The 15,144-nt window shown below is 45.6% G+C and overlaps 2 protein-coding genes across 2 annotated transcripts; both read left to right on the forward strand.

Annotated features, from left to right (window-relative positions):
• The first annotated feature begins 273 nt into the window (after positions 1-273).
• On the forward strand, positions 274-6,929 carry TMED2 (transmembrane p24 trafficking protein 2). Its single transcript, XM_030232580.2, has 4 exons — positions 274-486; positions 1,784-1,976; positions 4,224-4,331; positions 5,448-6,929. Exons 1-4 carry the CDS (start codon positions 307-309, stop codon positions 5,570-5,572), a joined length of 606 nt encoding a protein of 201 aa, XP_030088440.1. The 5' UTR covers positions 274-306; the 3' UTR covers positions 5,573-6,929.
• A 575-nt stretch (positions 6,930-7,504) lies between these two features.
• Positions 7,505-14,958, forward strand: DDX55 (DEAD-box helicase 55). Its single transcript, XM_009092483.4, has 14 exons — positions 7,505-7,646; positions 7,902-7,952; positions 8,040-8,126; positions 8,656-8,747; positions 8,848-8,910; positions 9,498-9,647; positions 10,161-10,350; positions 10,497-10,579; positions 10,915-11,046; positions 11,958-12,050; positions 12,663-12,777; positions 13,470-13,638; positions 13,994-14,286; positions 14,708-14,958. Exons 1-14 carry the CDS (start codon positions 7,539-7,541, stop codon positions 14,870-14,872), a joined length of 1,791 nt encoding a protein of 596 aa, XP_009090731.1. The 5' UTR covers positions 7,505-7,538; the 3' UTR covers positions 14,873-14,958.
• The last annotated feature ends 186 nt before the right edge of the window (positions 14,959-15,144 follow it).

Below are 15,144 nucleotides of genomic sequence, written 5' to 3' on the forward strand. Positions count from 1 at the left end.
CCCGCTCCGTTGCCGGGCAACGCCCCCTCATTACCGCTCCTCATTCTGATTCGCTCTCGTTCCCACCGCCCTGCCTCTTCTCCCCACTCATTGGCTGCTCCCCCCGTGGGTCCCGCCTCCCGCGCCGCGCGGGCGCTGCCTCAGCGCCTCGGCGGTCCCGCTGCCCTTTGTCTCCCGGCGGCTGCCGTAGCGCAGCCCGTACGTGGCAGCGGGGCGGCGGCGGCCAATGAGCGGCGGCCCCGTGCGCCGGAAGAGGCGCGGCGCGGGCCGGAAGCGCCGCTCGGTGCCGCCGCCGGTCGCTCCGCCATGTCGCCGGTGCGGGCGGTGCTGGCGCTGGTGGCCGCGCTGGCGGCCCCGGCCGCCGCCTACTTCGTCAGTATCGACGCGCACGCCGAGGAGTGCTTCCTGGAGCGCGTGCCGTCCGGCACCAAGATGGGGCTCATCTTCGAGGTGGCCGAGGGCGGCTTCCTGGACATCGACGTGGAGGTGCGGCAGCGGCGGCGGCGCGGGCCGACCTTGGGGAGCGGGGCCGTCCCGGGGCCGGGCCTGCGCGCTGCGGCCCCGCTGTGTGAGGGGCCTCCTGGGAGCGAGCGGCGGGAGGGGGGAGCGGGGCCGGAGCCTCCCGCCGGGCTCGGGATGGTCCGAGCGGGGCCGGAGCCGCCCGCCGGGCTCGGGATGGTCACAGCGGGGCTGGAGCCGCCCGCCGGGCTCGGGATGGTCACAGCGGGGCTGGAGCCGCCCGCGGGGTTCGGGATGTTCCCAGTGGGGGCGGCCCCGCCGCGCTGCGGGGGCTCCGTGCGGCGGCAGCGCTGAGGGCGCGGCGGGGGCGGCCTGGGGCGGGCCCCGGTGCCTGTGCGGGTGTCACCGCCGGCTCCGCTGCACGAGGCTCGGGCTGTCCCCCCCTTCCCCTGCGGTTTGCGGCCCCACCGCGCTCGGTGCAGCCTCGGCGCCGGGAATCGTGTGGCGGGAGGAGCGCCCACGGTTGCTGTCTGGAATCAGGTGCTGCCCCTTGAGGAGCAGCGTGCTTCCCCCTGGATGCGAAGGTGTTGTGTTTAATCCGCGTGGTTGGCATCGGCGAAGTTTTGACCCAATACTGATCCTCAGAGAGGAATCGAATCAGGAGATGCTGAGGATGAATTGCTTTCATCGTGCTAGAGAGCAGAGAGGGTTTTGTTTGGGATGTCACAGACGTGGGAGTTGTTGCTGAGAGTCCTGTAGCAGTTGAAAATGACACAAGGCTGTGACACAGGACAGGGGCTGGCAGCTCTGAGATCCCCTTCACGTGTCCCTTGTGGAAACTCAGCAGTAGTTTGGTCTGCTGGGATGGGAATTCAGGATCACAGTGACCCCGAGAGCTCAGAATTCAGGTGTTCAGTCCATTTGAAATGGTGACTGCAACAATGCCCGACTTTGTGTCTAAAGTCAACTGGAGAATGGCTTTTTTTCCTTTTTGTTTTCCTTCAGACATCAGAGATAAGATTTCCCCTGCAGTTGTTAATTTGCCAGACAGCCAGGGTTTGTGATTTGCTTGTTCTAGACTGCTTATCTCACCACAGGAGGCCAGGGAGAGAGGCTTTTGCATGACTTTCTTTACCAAGAAGTTTGTGGGGTTTTTTAAAAGAGATTTCTGTGCGGGGAGCTGCACCAACGAGTTGTGGGAGGGAAAGATTGAAGTATACCAAAGCAGCCAGATTACTACAGATGGTGTTGGTGCCTGTGATGGTGCATTTGAGAGCTCTGTGTTTGGAATAAAAACCTGTGACCCTCTGTTTTCCCCATGCAGATCACAGGTCCTGATAATAAAGGGATTTATAAAGGAGACCGAGAGTCCAGTGGAAAATACACCTTTGCTGCCCACATGGATGGAACTTACAAGTTTTGCTTTAGCAACAGGATGTCCACCATGACTCCCAAGATAGTGATGTTCACTATTGATATCGGGGAAGCTCCCAAGGGGCAAGACATGGAGACAGAAGGTGAGGAAGAGTCCTGGGAGGAGCTCAGCTCCAGCTCGGGAGCCTTTCCCTACCTGCATGACTTGGGAACTTGAGTAGGGCTCTCAGGATTCCCATTCCTCCAGGTGTGATTAGCTGTTCTCTTGCACAGCTAAAGTGGATGTTTTTAGACCTGATTACACAATTTGAGGCAAAATCACCAGAGAGTCCCATCTGCAGACACTAATGCTTCCATCCTTTAGCCCTTCATCAATGCCATCCTCTGATTCCTAGCAGGCTCAGCAGTGTGGAGCCTTAGTTGATAAATGTGCTAATAGAAAACTTCTCCCATAGCTGTGTAAATGACTGTTTTATCTGCAGCCTTTTGTCCTGTACCTGTGTTCATCTCTCACACTTTCCTCTAGGTGGTGGAGATACCTGGGATGGTATGTGGACTGCTTTTTGAAAGCTCCTTAGCATCTTGTCTCTGGCACATGATCATTCACTAACAGCTAACTTGGCTTTTTCTCTGTAACATTGGTTTGGAGCATGAGAATGTCTTTATTTAATAAACTACCCAAAAGGTCTGATTCTGAGCAATGCTGAGCACCTGCAGGCTCCCAGTGGCAGGTTTATACCCTGAGCAGCTCTTGGGATCAGGTCCTTGCACTGGCCATGGCAGTTTGCCTTCAGGTGGTTATTCATGGCTGACAGAATATTTCATCAGTTTAGGGGAAATTGAGCTAAAACATTGAACATCCAAGAATGTTGGATGTTTTTGGCAGTGTTTGCCTTCTATTGCTAAAGGGGAGGTTGAGTAATCAAAAGCTTTTGGAAGCAATAAACTGCTCATAGGTTATGAATTATTACTGATGTGTCAGGGGAAAAACTCAAACTTGTCATTTGCTGTAAAAAAAAATTGTATTGCATAGCATGTTATAAAGTTTATTTATAAATCAATAATTGTAGCTAGAAAGGGCAACCAAATCTTGTTTTCTATTTTGGCAAGTAAATAACTTGGGCATTGAGTGCTTGATGTCCCTAAAAAATAGCACATTCCTTACTTTTGATTTTTTTTTTAAGACTCCGATCTTTTATTGAGTCTGCCTGTATCTGTTGTAAAGAGTATTAGTGCAATAAGACAATTTTCTGAGGTGAATTTTTGGAGTGTTTTTAGACTGTCCCTGCAACTGTAGTTTCTTCTCTTACCAATAAATGGCACTTACTGCAGTGACCAGTTGGCCATGAAAATAAGGGATTTGAGGTATTAGGAAAGTGAGTGTGGTTTGCACAACTATTTAGATTTTAATTGTATGAGTGTTATTCTCTGGTCTTCTCTTTTGACTGTTCCCCACAAGGTGTGTGTTTTGAAAAGCTTTATTTTCAGACTGTGATCTGAAACATTTAATTTACAAATAAAACTGTAGTAAGGTAGCTTCCAAATCAAATGTGTCCCTTGAAAGGAAAATATGTTGGGTTTTGTGACTTTTAGAGAGAGCTGCTTGCCCAGGGTGTGTCTGTGGAATGGTACCTCAACCTGGTGCTAGGAAACTTTGCAAATGACTTGCCTAATTTATAAATTTGTGATGGACAGTTGGATGTATTAAAAAGATCCTGTGATGACAGTCAAACCACTAAATCTGAGATCTCTGAGCTTTCCATTTGCTGAACTGTCTCAGGCTGGTTCTGTGCTGTTGGTTTGGTATTTAACTCCTCTCCTGCTTTCACAACACCACAAGTGAAGGCTGTGCCAGGCCCCTGGGCATTGTGCCCCCTGAATGCTGGGTTTCAGCTGAGCTTCAAGATCACAGGATGTGATTTTTTTGCTTCAGAAAGTGATCTCATGATTTGCCAGCATCATGATCTTGAGCTAAATTCTCAGTCATTCTATTTTTGCAAGCTTAACAACTAGGAAAAGCTGTCATGTTAAGATAATTTGCTTGGAACATATTGGATGATATTGGCAAAATAGATATTAGTGTGTGGTATTGATCTTGTGCATTCTTCCATTCTGTTCTCCTGGAAAAGTATGTGCACACTGGCAGTGTGAATTGTGTTTCTTTCTCTTTGGATGTGGAGAAATGTTCTCCCACTCGTTAAACACCACAGAGACACGTCAGGGAAAGTGCTACAGAAACTGAACTTGGCTGTAGGGGTAGGAAGTGTTTGTTCAGCTGTACTGCCAGACCTTCTGCAGCAGGAAATTACCTTTAACTGCACATAAATTCATTGAAATCGTTTTCTCCAGTCATTAACAGACTTTCTGATGCTTCTGAAATTATTCTGCAGCTCATCAGAACAAGCTAGAAGAGATGATTAACGAGTTAGCAGTGGCCATGACAGCTGTGAAGCACGAGCAGGAGTACATGGAGGTCCGAGAGAGAATACATCGAGCAAGTAGGTGCCTGCCCCAGCCAGTGCCTTCCCCCTCTGCACTGACCTTGTCAATGGCCATTTAAACATGACTCCATGAGAACTATTCCTACTGACTTCAAAAATAATAATTTAAATCCTGCAGGGCTTGCCCATGGAGTAAAGAATGTAGGTGTTGCTTGCAGTCATCTTTAAATTGGCTTCCCCTCGTTGTACTAAATAACATTTGCTTAAGTGATGTAAATTCTGCACTTGTTTGAATGGTGTATTCATGCAGATACCAGTGATGGTATTATTTAATCCATCTACAAGGACATGGTAAACCATGGGGTGGTTTTAAACTGAAAGGGAGGAGGTTCAGATCAGATACAGGGGAAAAATTCCTCCCTGGGATTGTGGTACAGCCCTGGCACAGCATACCCAGAGAAGCTGTGGCTGCCCCCAGCCCTGGGGGTGCCCAAGGAAGGTGTCCCTGCCCTTCCTTGGTAGGGAATGAGACTGAATGAGTTTCAAGGTCCCTTCCAACCCAAATCATTCCGTGATTTGGTTCCCAAACTTTGGTTGAACTGTTGCTTCACCCTTGAAGTGGATGTGGTTTAGTAATTGAGCCAAAGTCTCTTTTTTAAATATTTTGTTGAAATAGAGCAGAACTACTGTTACTTTCATGGGTGAGAATCAAGGGCAAGTATTTTTCATGTGAAAACACAGCATTATATGAAAGCAGTGTCTCCTCAATTATTTGAAGCTATGAATATCTCCAGTTTTGTGACATTTGTTACTAATGCTCTGATGTAAGAAAAATCTGAATGTTTAGAACCAAAGATGGTGACCCTTCAGAGATCAGCAGTTCCCTGCTTGACTCTGAAAAAGCAGGAGGCTTTGTTTGGCAGCTCAGAGGCCAGGAGGGTGGGCAGAATAGAGAAAGATGCTGCAGTGTATGTCCAAAGTGAGTTTTAAAACAAACTGTTCAGAAAAATCCCCCTCAGATCTCAGCTCTGAGGCTGCAGGGCCCTTCTGGGACACCTGTGATGACCTGACACAAACCCAGTGCTTCCTGTGCAATGCTCAGATTCATGGCAGGATGTTTTCAGTTGAAATGCTTTGTTACTTACTACTTTCTCTTTTTTTTTTCCCCAACAGTTAATGACAACACAAACAGCAGAGTGGTTCTTTGGTCATTCTTTGAAGCCCTTGTACTAGTTGCCATGACACTGGGACAAATCTACTACCTGAAGAGGTTTTTTGAAGTCCGAAGGGTGGTGTAAGATCCTTCTGTGGTCTCAGATTTCAGTTCACTCTCTACCAAACATCCTGGTCACAAACAAAAAAAAAAAAAGTCATTTAGTTTCTGAACCCTCTTTACTGAACTGTAAAACTTATTTGCTTATGTTCCTTCCTAGTTAAGAAAGAAAAAAAAAAAAAGAATTGTTTTTATATATCTTCTGTAGCAAAAGCTGTGCTGAAATCTTGTCACTTTATTGGCATCATTTTGTTCCACTGAGATCTGCCCAGTCTGTGTGCTAAGCAAGGTCCAGGCAAGCTGCAAACTCTGTAACTCACTCTAGTAACAAGCTGTTCTGTCTTTTCTAACTTTTTTCCCGGTTTCCAGAAGCACTTGCAGTTCTGTCCAGGGAAACGGTACAAGGCCCTAAGGTGACTGTTTGCATCCTTACACCCTTAACCCTGCAGTAGGTGTTATCAAACTGAAATAATCCCTTCTCCACTCACAGAAACTGCCAAGGAAAAGGTTAAAATTCATACCTAGTTGCTATTTAAAAGATAGTCATTAGCAACTGTCTTAATGATACCAACTTCTTCCCAAAGTTCTTTTTAATTAAATAGTTGATATGAAAATGCTTTTTTTTTTCCTCTGCTCATCACCAAATGTTCCTTACACGGTTTTTAGTCTCTCAGAGGTTTTATTTGGAAGCCAATTGTGTGCAGTGTCTTGGCAAACACTCGTGAACCCTTTGGCTTTTGCAGGTCCAAAGCTCAGACTGTTTGCCCAGTGCCCAGGGCAGAAGTGTTCAGGAAATCTGGGTTCCTGAGGCCAAAGGGTTCTGGATCCTGGGGGTTCAATCCACGCTATGCAGCCCTTGTATTTAAGTGCAGTGGCAAACTCTGCCATGATCTGATCAGAATTAGCATAATGCTAAATACTGGTGTGTTTTCTTTTTTCAGGCACATGTAGATTTGTTTTTGTATAAAGTTAATTTCCTCGGTTCTCTGATGATTGGTTTAAAAATTTAAGAAGCGTCTGATGTGGGTGCTGAGCCAGGATTATGTTGTGACTGATGTATATTAGTTGTAATCATTTTTGGGGGTGGGGTGGGGTCTTTTCCAGGGGGATCCTCTACAAGTAACACACAACAGTTTTGTACAATTAATTTAAAATTTGTTACAGGTTTTCATGTTCCAGGTAAAGTTTTTTCAACCTCGGGCAAACACTTGCAGCAGTTCTTCAGAGAGGTGGCTGTTACACCTTATTGCAACTGTTGTGTGCCAATATTTTTGTGTAAAACACTGAAAATTGAATTCAAAGATGTACATTTAAAAATTGCTCGTGAATCTAAATATGACCCAGGTTCGATAAATAAACAAATTCTTTAAAAAAAATAAAAAGCAGCTTTGTGGTTTTTCTTTGATACCGTAAGGAAATACAGATTAACACAAAGGGGGTTTTAGAAATGATTTCTTTAGTAATGGCCATAAACTGAACCACAAGAAGTTCCATATCAATGTGATATAAGCACTGGAACTCCCCAGGGAGGTCGAGGTTTCTCCCTCTGCACAGACATTCCAAACCCACCTGGGTGTGTTCTGTGTCAGGTGACCCTGCCTTGGCAGGGGGCTCGGACTGCATGACTCCAGAGTTTTCTCACAATCCTAACGATTCTGTGATTCCCTGCTTTCTTAGAATATCAGAAATTTATCCAGAGTCCATCCAGCTTTGGGGGCAAGTAGGATAAATATCAGGTAGCTCTGAACCTACATCTTAGGTTTGGGGTAGTGGGCTGGCACAGCGCTGCTGTAAGACCCGCAGCAGTACCCACTGCGATAGGCAGCTCGTCATAAAAATGGGAATTTTTTGTTAAATCCGAAATTTTCCGCCGCGGAGGCGGAACTGGTGTGCGGCGGAACGGGAGGTGCCGCGGTGTATGTTTCCGCCGAGCGCCGCCGCGGCGGTCCCGGGGCGGGGGAGCGGCGGGGCGGTGACACCGGCGGGCCAAGATGGAGGCGGTGACTGAGGGCGGCTGGAGCTCGCTGCCGGTGCCGCTGAGCCCGGGCGTGCTGCAGGCGTTGCGGGAGCTCCGCTTCCACCAAATGACCCCGGTGCAGGTGCGGGGCCCCGCGGCACGCCCGGGGAAGGGGAGGCCGGGCTGAGGAAGGAGGGCGCGGGCGGTGTTAGGAGCGCCGGGGCCGGTGGCGGTCGCAGCGGTCACCGCGTCTGTAGCAGCGAGAAGCCGCATCCGTGACTTTCCCACCGGCTCTGCTTGGGTGACGTTCACAGCGAGCTCTGATGTGCCGGAGGAGTTTTCACCTCTGAGATTTACCAGTACTTCACCTGCTCATGTGGTGCTTCTCTTTTTTCAGTCTGCGACCATCCCGCTGTTCATGAGTAACAAAGATGTGGCTGCAGAAGCGGTGAGTGCTTTTCCTTCGTGCAGCTCGTTGTTTTCCAGCCTTGTCTCTGGAGCTGAGGGAGGGCTGACGCTGTTTCCACTCTCACAGGTCACAGGCAGTGGGAAAACCTTGGCGTTTGTGATTCCCATACTGGAAATTCTTCTCAGACGGGAAGAAAAGTTAAAGAAAATGCAGGTGAGATTAAAATATTCAGTTCTGAGTTTATTATTGTGATGTGCCAATAAGATTTGAGAACTTCAAGAAATGTATAGTCAGCAACAATAAACTGTTTAAAACCTTGAAATAAAAATGTACTTCATTGAACTTGTATCCAGCTTCTTCTCTGGCATGAACAGAACAGGGTTCTGAGCTGTTAGAAAAATGTCCCAGGACATGGAATACCCTGATACGCTGCAAGTGAGATTTGAATCCTTTTTAGCATCCACTGACCTTGAATACATTTTAGTGTGCAGGGACCTTCAGTGTCATTTGCTGTTAAATGTCATTGTTAGATGCTGCTCTTTCAGCAGAGACATTTTACACATTGATACAAACGTGTATCCATCATAGACATTCTTGGATGTTTTTATATTTATTGTATTTCTGTGAAAATATTTTGTCTGAAACCAGGCTTAAAATCATGGCTCATATTCACTTAGCTTGAAAGGGAGGAATTCTGCCCAAATCTTTCTTTTTTTTCTCCCCACAAATTCCTGTTTTCCAGGTTGGAGCTATAATCATCACCCCAACCAGGGAGTTGGCCATTCAGATTGATGAGGTGCTGTCACATTTCACAAAACACTTCCCCATGTTCAGGTGGGTGAGCTTCAGCACTTCCATGACCACACGTCCTTCTGTCCCTGGTGAACCAGCAAAACTTCCAGATGACCCAAATCTTTCTGTTTTACTCTTTTAGTCAGATTCTTTTCATTGGTGGGAGGAACCCCATGGAAGATGTTGAAAGGTTCAAGGAGCATGGGTGAGTTGTTTGTTTGTCAGTGTCTCAGAGCTGTGGTTTTCTCCTTGTCAGGGTTCTATCCCATTCCTGCTGCTGCTGGAGTGGGGTGTTCCTGCCAGAATCTTTTGGGGTGAGCTGGGAAATCGTGGGGTCTGTTCCTGGAGTGAGGTGCAGCCCTTTTGTGACAGCAGCACCATTTATCTGCTGATTGGGTGAAAAACAAAGCTGAAAAGTGCCTTCAGTGAATATTTCACTTCTCCCTGCTCATTAATTTCCTGGAATTGTTTGGTGCTGATGCTGATGCTGAAGTTTTGAAGGAGTCCTATTAGCCCCTGGCTTTTGCATAGAGGTACCAATTATTCCTGCAGTGATAGCTGCTTTCCATACTTGCTGTTTATTTTCTAAACTTTTATTGCCACAGGGGATGTGCTTTCACCTGGGCATTCCCCCCCGTGCCATGGCACCTGAGACATGGGTGCAGTTAGCAGTGACCAAATGAAGGTGTTTCACTGAAGGATGCAGGGCAGGGCTGTGCTGTGGGAACAATGGCAGGAGTTCTCCCAGGTTGCTCCCCTGAGTGAGGGATTTCTCTGTGTGTGCACCCACAGGGGGAACATCATCGTGGCCACCCCAGGCCGCCTGGAGGATCTGTTCAGGAGGAAAGCAGATGGGCTGGACCTTGCCAGCTGTGTGAAGGCTCTGGATGTGCTGGTGTTGGATGAAGCAGACAGACTCCTAGATATGGGCTTTGAAGCAAGGTATTGAAATAATAAATTCTGGTGGTTCTTCTGCAGTCTTAAATGAGTTGATGTGTGATGGATGTGGATGAGCGTGGCCTGCAGTGGCCTCCAAAGTTAATTTGTTCTGTTTTTTGAAGTTTTTGAATTTGTTATTTCATCTTTGCTCTGTAACTACACAAAGCAGTTGCTAAGGGGGAGGAGAGTCAGGAAATGTGGAGCCTCAATGAATATGGATTTTTCTTTGTTGAGATGTATGTTAGCCTATGTCTATTAATAAATATCATTATTCACACTCCAGTATGGCATAAAACAGTTCAACCAATAAGCCTTGATCTCTCTTTTCTCTATCTTTCTGGGAGAAAGAGAGGTGAGAGCTTTCCTCTCTTTCTCTCAGAGTTAAGGTAATTATTTCAATAGCAGTTTGACAGGTGATACCAAAGCCTATTTTGCTTGTAAACTCCTTTCCATTGATTTAAGCTCTTCCTGATGGAAGACTTGTGACAGTTACATTTTCCTTGTGCTCCCTTGCAGCTTGAATGCCATTCTGGACTTCTTGCCCAAGCAGAGGAGGACAGGTCTGTTCTCAGCTACCCAGACCCAGGAGGTGGAGAACCTGGTGAGGGCAGGGCTGCGGAACCCCGTCCGCATCTCGGTCAAGGAGAAGGGAGTGGCAGCCAGCAACACCCAGAAAACCCCAACACGCCTGGAGAACTACTACATGGTGTGAGCCTGGGCTCTGACTGAGCTCCCTGTCCCTCTCCTTTCTTCCTGGTCCTATCAATAAGATTTTAGGTCTGGGCCGCTTAGGATCACGTTAACAGGAGAGCCAAAGTCCATTTACTTATGTTTTTCTTTTGCATTTTTTAGATCTGCAAGGCAGATGAGAAATTTAACCAATTGGTGCATTTTCTTCGTCAGCACAAACAGGAAAAGCATCTGGTATTTTTCAGGTAATTCTGTTTGTGTTTCATTGTGAGAACAGTTTGGTTTTTAATTACCCACATTCCAAAACTCTGCCCTTTGTTACAAAGGACACAACTGTTTTCCAAGTGATTCATTTTAAGAGCTGTTTTTAAGAACATGGTGCCTAAAAAGAGATTAATCATTACTTCATTTTTAAAGTAAGACATTATAAATAATTATATGTTAATTATAAAAATTATGTGCATGTTTTTAATAAAAAAAGTGTAAATTTTTGGAAGGGCTTGGGAAATTCTAGCTTGATTAAACCTGATTAAAAAATGCAGCAAAACCTTTTGCTTTATGCCTGTTTTTATCACTACAGCACGTGTGCCTGTGTGGAATACTATGGGAAGGCTCTGGAATCCTTAATTAAGCAGGTGAAAATAATGAGCATCCACGGGAAAATGAAGCACAAGCGAAACAAGATTTTCACGGAGTTCCGGAAGCTCCCGGGGTGAGAACGTGGGAATGGGCTGAACCAGACAGAGGCCAAAGCAGTGAGGGGGAGGTGGTTGTGTCTGACTGTTCTTCTGCTGCTTGGTGTGGAAGGATGGCTCAGGTGAAGGATGCTCCAGGCTGGTTCTGAGTGTGTTGATGATATCACAGATTGTGATACTGATAATATCACAAAATATGACAAAAACAAAGGGAAAATGGGACTGGAGCATCTGCATCCTACTTCAGATAATCCATGTGGCAGCACAGGAGGTGAGCACACTGCACTGTCACTTGCTACAATCACACATTAGCCCTGATGTTTGAACAAACTGGTAGAAAAAAATAAGCTTTTCCTGATTAGTCACCAGAGTGGAAACCCAGAACATGGCAACCCAGAGCTGTAACCTGCTCACAGGGAAATGTTCTTTGGCAGCTTTGCAGGATGCTGTTAAGAAACTCTTGCCTCATCAACTGTCATTTTTGTTATTGCATGGGACCTGAGTTTTAGCTTTTTGTATTATGAGAAAAATAATTACCAGCAGATTGTAAGACCAGCTGTTAAAAAGAACAGCATGGCAGCTTTGCTAAAATTGTCACTCAAGTCTTAAGTCTTTTATTTAAACATTTATTATAGCACATTCGGCTGTGGTGGATGCCATGCTGGTTTAAAATATGAATTTTTAATGGGGAATTGATTTGTCTTAGAAATGTAATATAAATCACAATAATTTTCATCATGTTATGTAGAATTTTAGTTGTGAAAGCTGCAATTACCTTATATTTTGTCTCTTAAAAAAAAAAAAAACCCAAATGTTTTAATATGTTTTGTTCCTCACTCTCCAGTGAAGGTGCAGAACACACAGTTGTGAGGAGGCTGGCTCTTCTCAAATGACAGCTTAATGAAAACGCACTTTTTCTTCTTCTTAGGGGCATTTTGGTGTGCACAGATGTGATGGCCCGTGGCATTGACATTCCAGAAGTGCACTGGGTGTTGCAGTACGACCCACCCAGCAGTGCCAGGTACATCTGCAGATCCTGAGATCCTTTCTCTTTCTGTGTCGTCTTTTCTTTCTGTGCTGTTTAAGTCTCAGGAACAAAAAACTGCATAAAACACATTTAATCACTTCCTGAAGGTTAATCTGAGAGAACACACAAAATAATGTAGGAGCAATGGAGGCTGAAAGAGTGCAGGTTTTGTTGTCACTGCTGTGAATTGCAGTGACTCTGTGGTGTGTAGGTGTCAGTCAGGGGGTGATTGTCACATCTGCTTGCAGAGGTGGCTCTGGGTAAGGCTTTGTGGGAGAATATCAGAGAAGGAGTGAGAGGTGACACTGGGGTGAAGGAGAACAGAGATGAGAGCAGGGACTGAACCCTTCAAGGAGTGGTACATTGAAAGCTCACAGGAAAGGAGCTTTTCCATAGATTTTAACTTTTGCTGTCATAATTCTTCCTCCAATTTGCTTGAATTTCACTCCCAAAGCAGACGCCCCTTGCTTTAGCCTAACAACTGAGTGGGATTGCCACTTTGCTAATTCCTGTTGGTTTAGTTTAGTGTTTTCCATCCCACAAGATTTGCCCTTTTGCTGCCCAGTGCTTCCAAACCCAGCTGAGCTCTCTGCTGGGCTCTTTCAGTGCCTTCGTGCATCGCTGCGGTCGCACAGCGCGGATCGGCAACGTGGGCAGCGCTCTGGTGTTCTTGCTTCCCATGGAAGAATCCTACATTAACTTCCTCTCAATCAACCAGAAGGTGAGCAGGCTTTTATTCTACCCCAAAGGAAAGAGCAAGGGCACAGACTTACTGATAGGAGCTTTGAAATCAGAATTTGTAGAGCTTGGGGTCATACACGTGGGTCATGTTTTAGCAGAGGTGCAGAATTAAAAGACAAGAGTTGCTTATTAATCAACAAATACAGCTGGAACATGAAATACATCTCCAATGTTACCCACTGGTTTCTAAGAGGAGTGCATGCAAAGAGTAAGGAAAGGCCTTTTGTTCCTAGGGGTGTAAATTGAGCATTTGCAGGAGGGCAGTGCTGGCTTACAGTCCTGCCCCAGCCCTGCCACCAGCAGCTCATACCCTGCAGCCTCTCTGCTCTTTACTTACAACTCCTACAGCCTCCCATGCCTGCTCCTGCCTTAGTGGGATTCATTGTGTAAATTCTCTGGAGACCTTCTAATGAGCTTGATGAAGCAGGAGCTGAAGATATTGCCTCTGTGCAGCTGCAGAGTTCTCTGTGAGAACTCCTCTGCTGGGCCAGGAGCTGTTGTGTGGGGCTGATGGTCACCAACACTCAACACTCAACACTTGTGTGTTGGAGTGCCCAAAGGGAAAGGGGCTCAAAGCTGAGGATTAACCAAGAAGGGTGTGTTTGAGGTTTCACAGTGCATTCCTCATCATTTGGTTGAACTTTTCCTTTGGTTTTATTTTCTGGTTCCCAGTGTCCCATGCAGGAAATGAAACCACAGACGAATGTTCTGGATCTCCTTCCTAAGCTGAAGTCCATGGCCCTGGCTGACAGGGCAGTGTTTGAGAAAGGGATGAAAGCCTTTGTGTCTTATGTCCAGGCTTACGCCAAACACGAATGTAACCTGATCTTCCGGATCAAAGGTAATTCCCAGCAGGGCTGGGGCCTCTCGCTGTTTTTCTCAGACAACAAAAGCAAAGTGGTGTTGTCCAAAAGCTTCAGCTTCTGATTTTTGATCTCACATTCACTTCCAGCACCATTAGATTTTGACAAACTCCTATTTTTTTTTCAAGCATCTTGTTTCAAGAGAAAACATTTAAATATGGAGCTTGACCAAACTGATAAAAGCAGAAATAAAAGTGATTTAGTATTGTTGCCAGTATTAAGGTATAGAGTGCAAACAATACATTAAAATAATGTTGACTTTTTTTTTACTTTCTCAGTTAAATTAACTTTTTATCCAGCAGGAAACTTACTTTATGATCTTCATTTCAACAGATCTGGATTTTGCCAGTCTTGCCAGAGGTTTTGCATTGTTAAAAATGCCAAAAATGCCTGAACTAAGAGGAAAATGTTTTCCAGACTTTACTCCAGTCACTGTCAATACAGACTCCATATCATTTAAGGATAAAAACAGAGAAAAGCAGAGACAAAAGAAATTAGAAGAACAAAGAAAAGAAAGAGAAGAGAATCAAGGGAAAAAGAAATTTGTAAAGAACAAAGCATGGTCAAAGCAGAAAGCCAAGAGGGAGAAGAAAAAGAAAGTAACAGCTAAAAGGAAGCATGAGGAGGTAACTGTGTCCATTCCCTTAAACTGCAGTGATTACTGAAGCCTTGCCAATGCAGAGAGCCCTGGGGTTTTAGTGTGGTGGAACTGATGGCTGTAAAATAACATTTTAGGACTTGGACAAGCAAAGCTTAAAAAATGATAGAGGTTTTTAAAGCCAACCACTAAAACAACTTCTCAGCACTGATGCTGGTCAGTAATAGGATTTCTGTTTCTCCGAGGTGCAGAAGTATGGCCTGAGGGTGCTTTTGTCAATTTTCAGCAAGTGTAGATGAGAGTTACAGTGTCCTGGGTAGGAACTGAACATTATTTCCTACTTGGATATTTCTGGCAAACTCCGACTTGTAATCTTCTCTTGTGTTCAACTGTGTACAATGAAAACCTTTTGGTGTTGTGTTTAATTTGTTGTTTTCAACTTCCAACAGGGCTCTGATATTGAAGATGAGGACATGGAAGAGCTGCTGAATGACACAAGACTCTTGAAAAGATTAAAAAAGGGAAAAATTAGCGAAGAAGAGTTTGAGAAGAAACTAACAGGCAACCACAGGCTCAAAGCAGAAGCTGTTGAGGACATAGAGTCTGAAGGCTGACAGTTACTCTAACCACATTTTTACATTAAAACACTGCTTATTTTAATAAAACTGGATTTCTATAAAAAATAGAGAACAAAATATCTCTATAAAAAGAGAACAAAGCTGATCTAATTTCTTCACAGCCTAAAGACAGAGCCTGCAGTTGTTGAGAACAAAGCTAAAAGCACCACTCTGGTGTGGCAGGAGCTGCAGGTTTCCATCAGCACCCTTGTGCAGGTTTTCATTTTGGTTTTTTCAAGTACATACCACAGATGAGTAACAGCAAATCT

The sequence above is a fragment of the Serinus canaria genome, chromosome 15 (assembly GCF_022539315.1).
Source record: "Serinus canaria isolate serCan28SL12 chromosome 15, serCan2020, whole genome shotgun sequence".
Classification (NCBI taxonomy): domain Eukaryota; kingdom Metazoa; phylum Chordata; class Aves; order Passeriformes; family Fringillidae; genus Serinus; species Serinus canaria.

Bases quoted from the DNA above. Each gene is read 5' to 3' on its own strand.
- TMED2 (XM_030232580.2), top strand. From the start codon at position 307: ATGTCGCCGGTGCGGGCGGTGCTGGCGCTGGTGGCCGCGCTGGCGGCC. The intron at 1,977-4,223 runs GTGAGGAAGAGT...ATTATTCTGCAG, and splicing joins GCAAGACATGGAGACAGAAG to CTCATCAGAACAAGCTAGAA. The intron at 4,332-5,447 runs GTAGGTGCCTGC...TTTCCCCAACAG, and splicing joins AGAGAGAATACATCGAGCAA to TTAATGACAACACAAACAGC.
- DDX55 (XM_009092483.4), top strand. From the start codon at position 7,539: ATGGAGGCGGTGACTGAGGGCGGCTGGAGCTCGCTGCCGGTGCCGCTG. The intron at 10,580-10,914 runs GTAATTCTGTTT...TTATCACTACAG, and splicing joins AAGCATCTGGTATTTTTCAG to CACGTGTGCCTGTGTGGAAT. The intron at 13,639-13,993 runs GTAATTCCCAGC...TCATTTCAACAG, and splicing joins CCTGATCTTCCGGATCAAAG to ATCTGGATTTTGCCAGTCTT.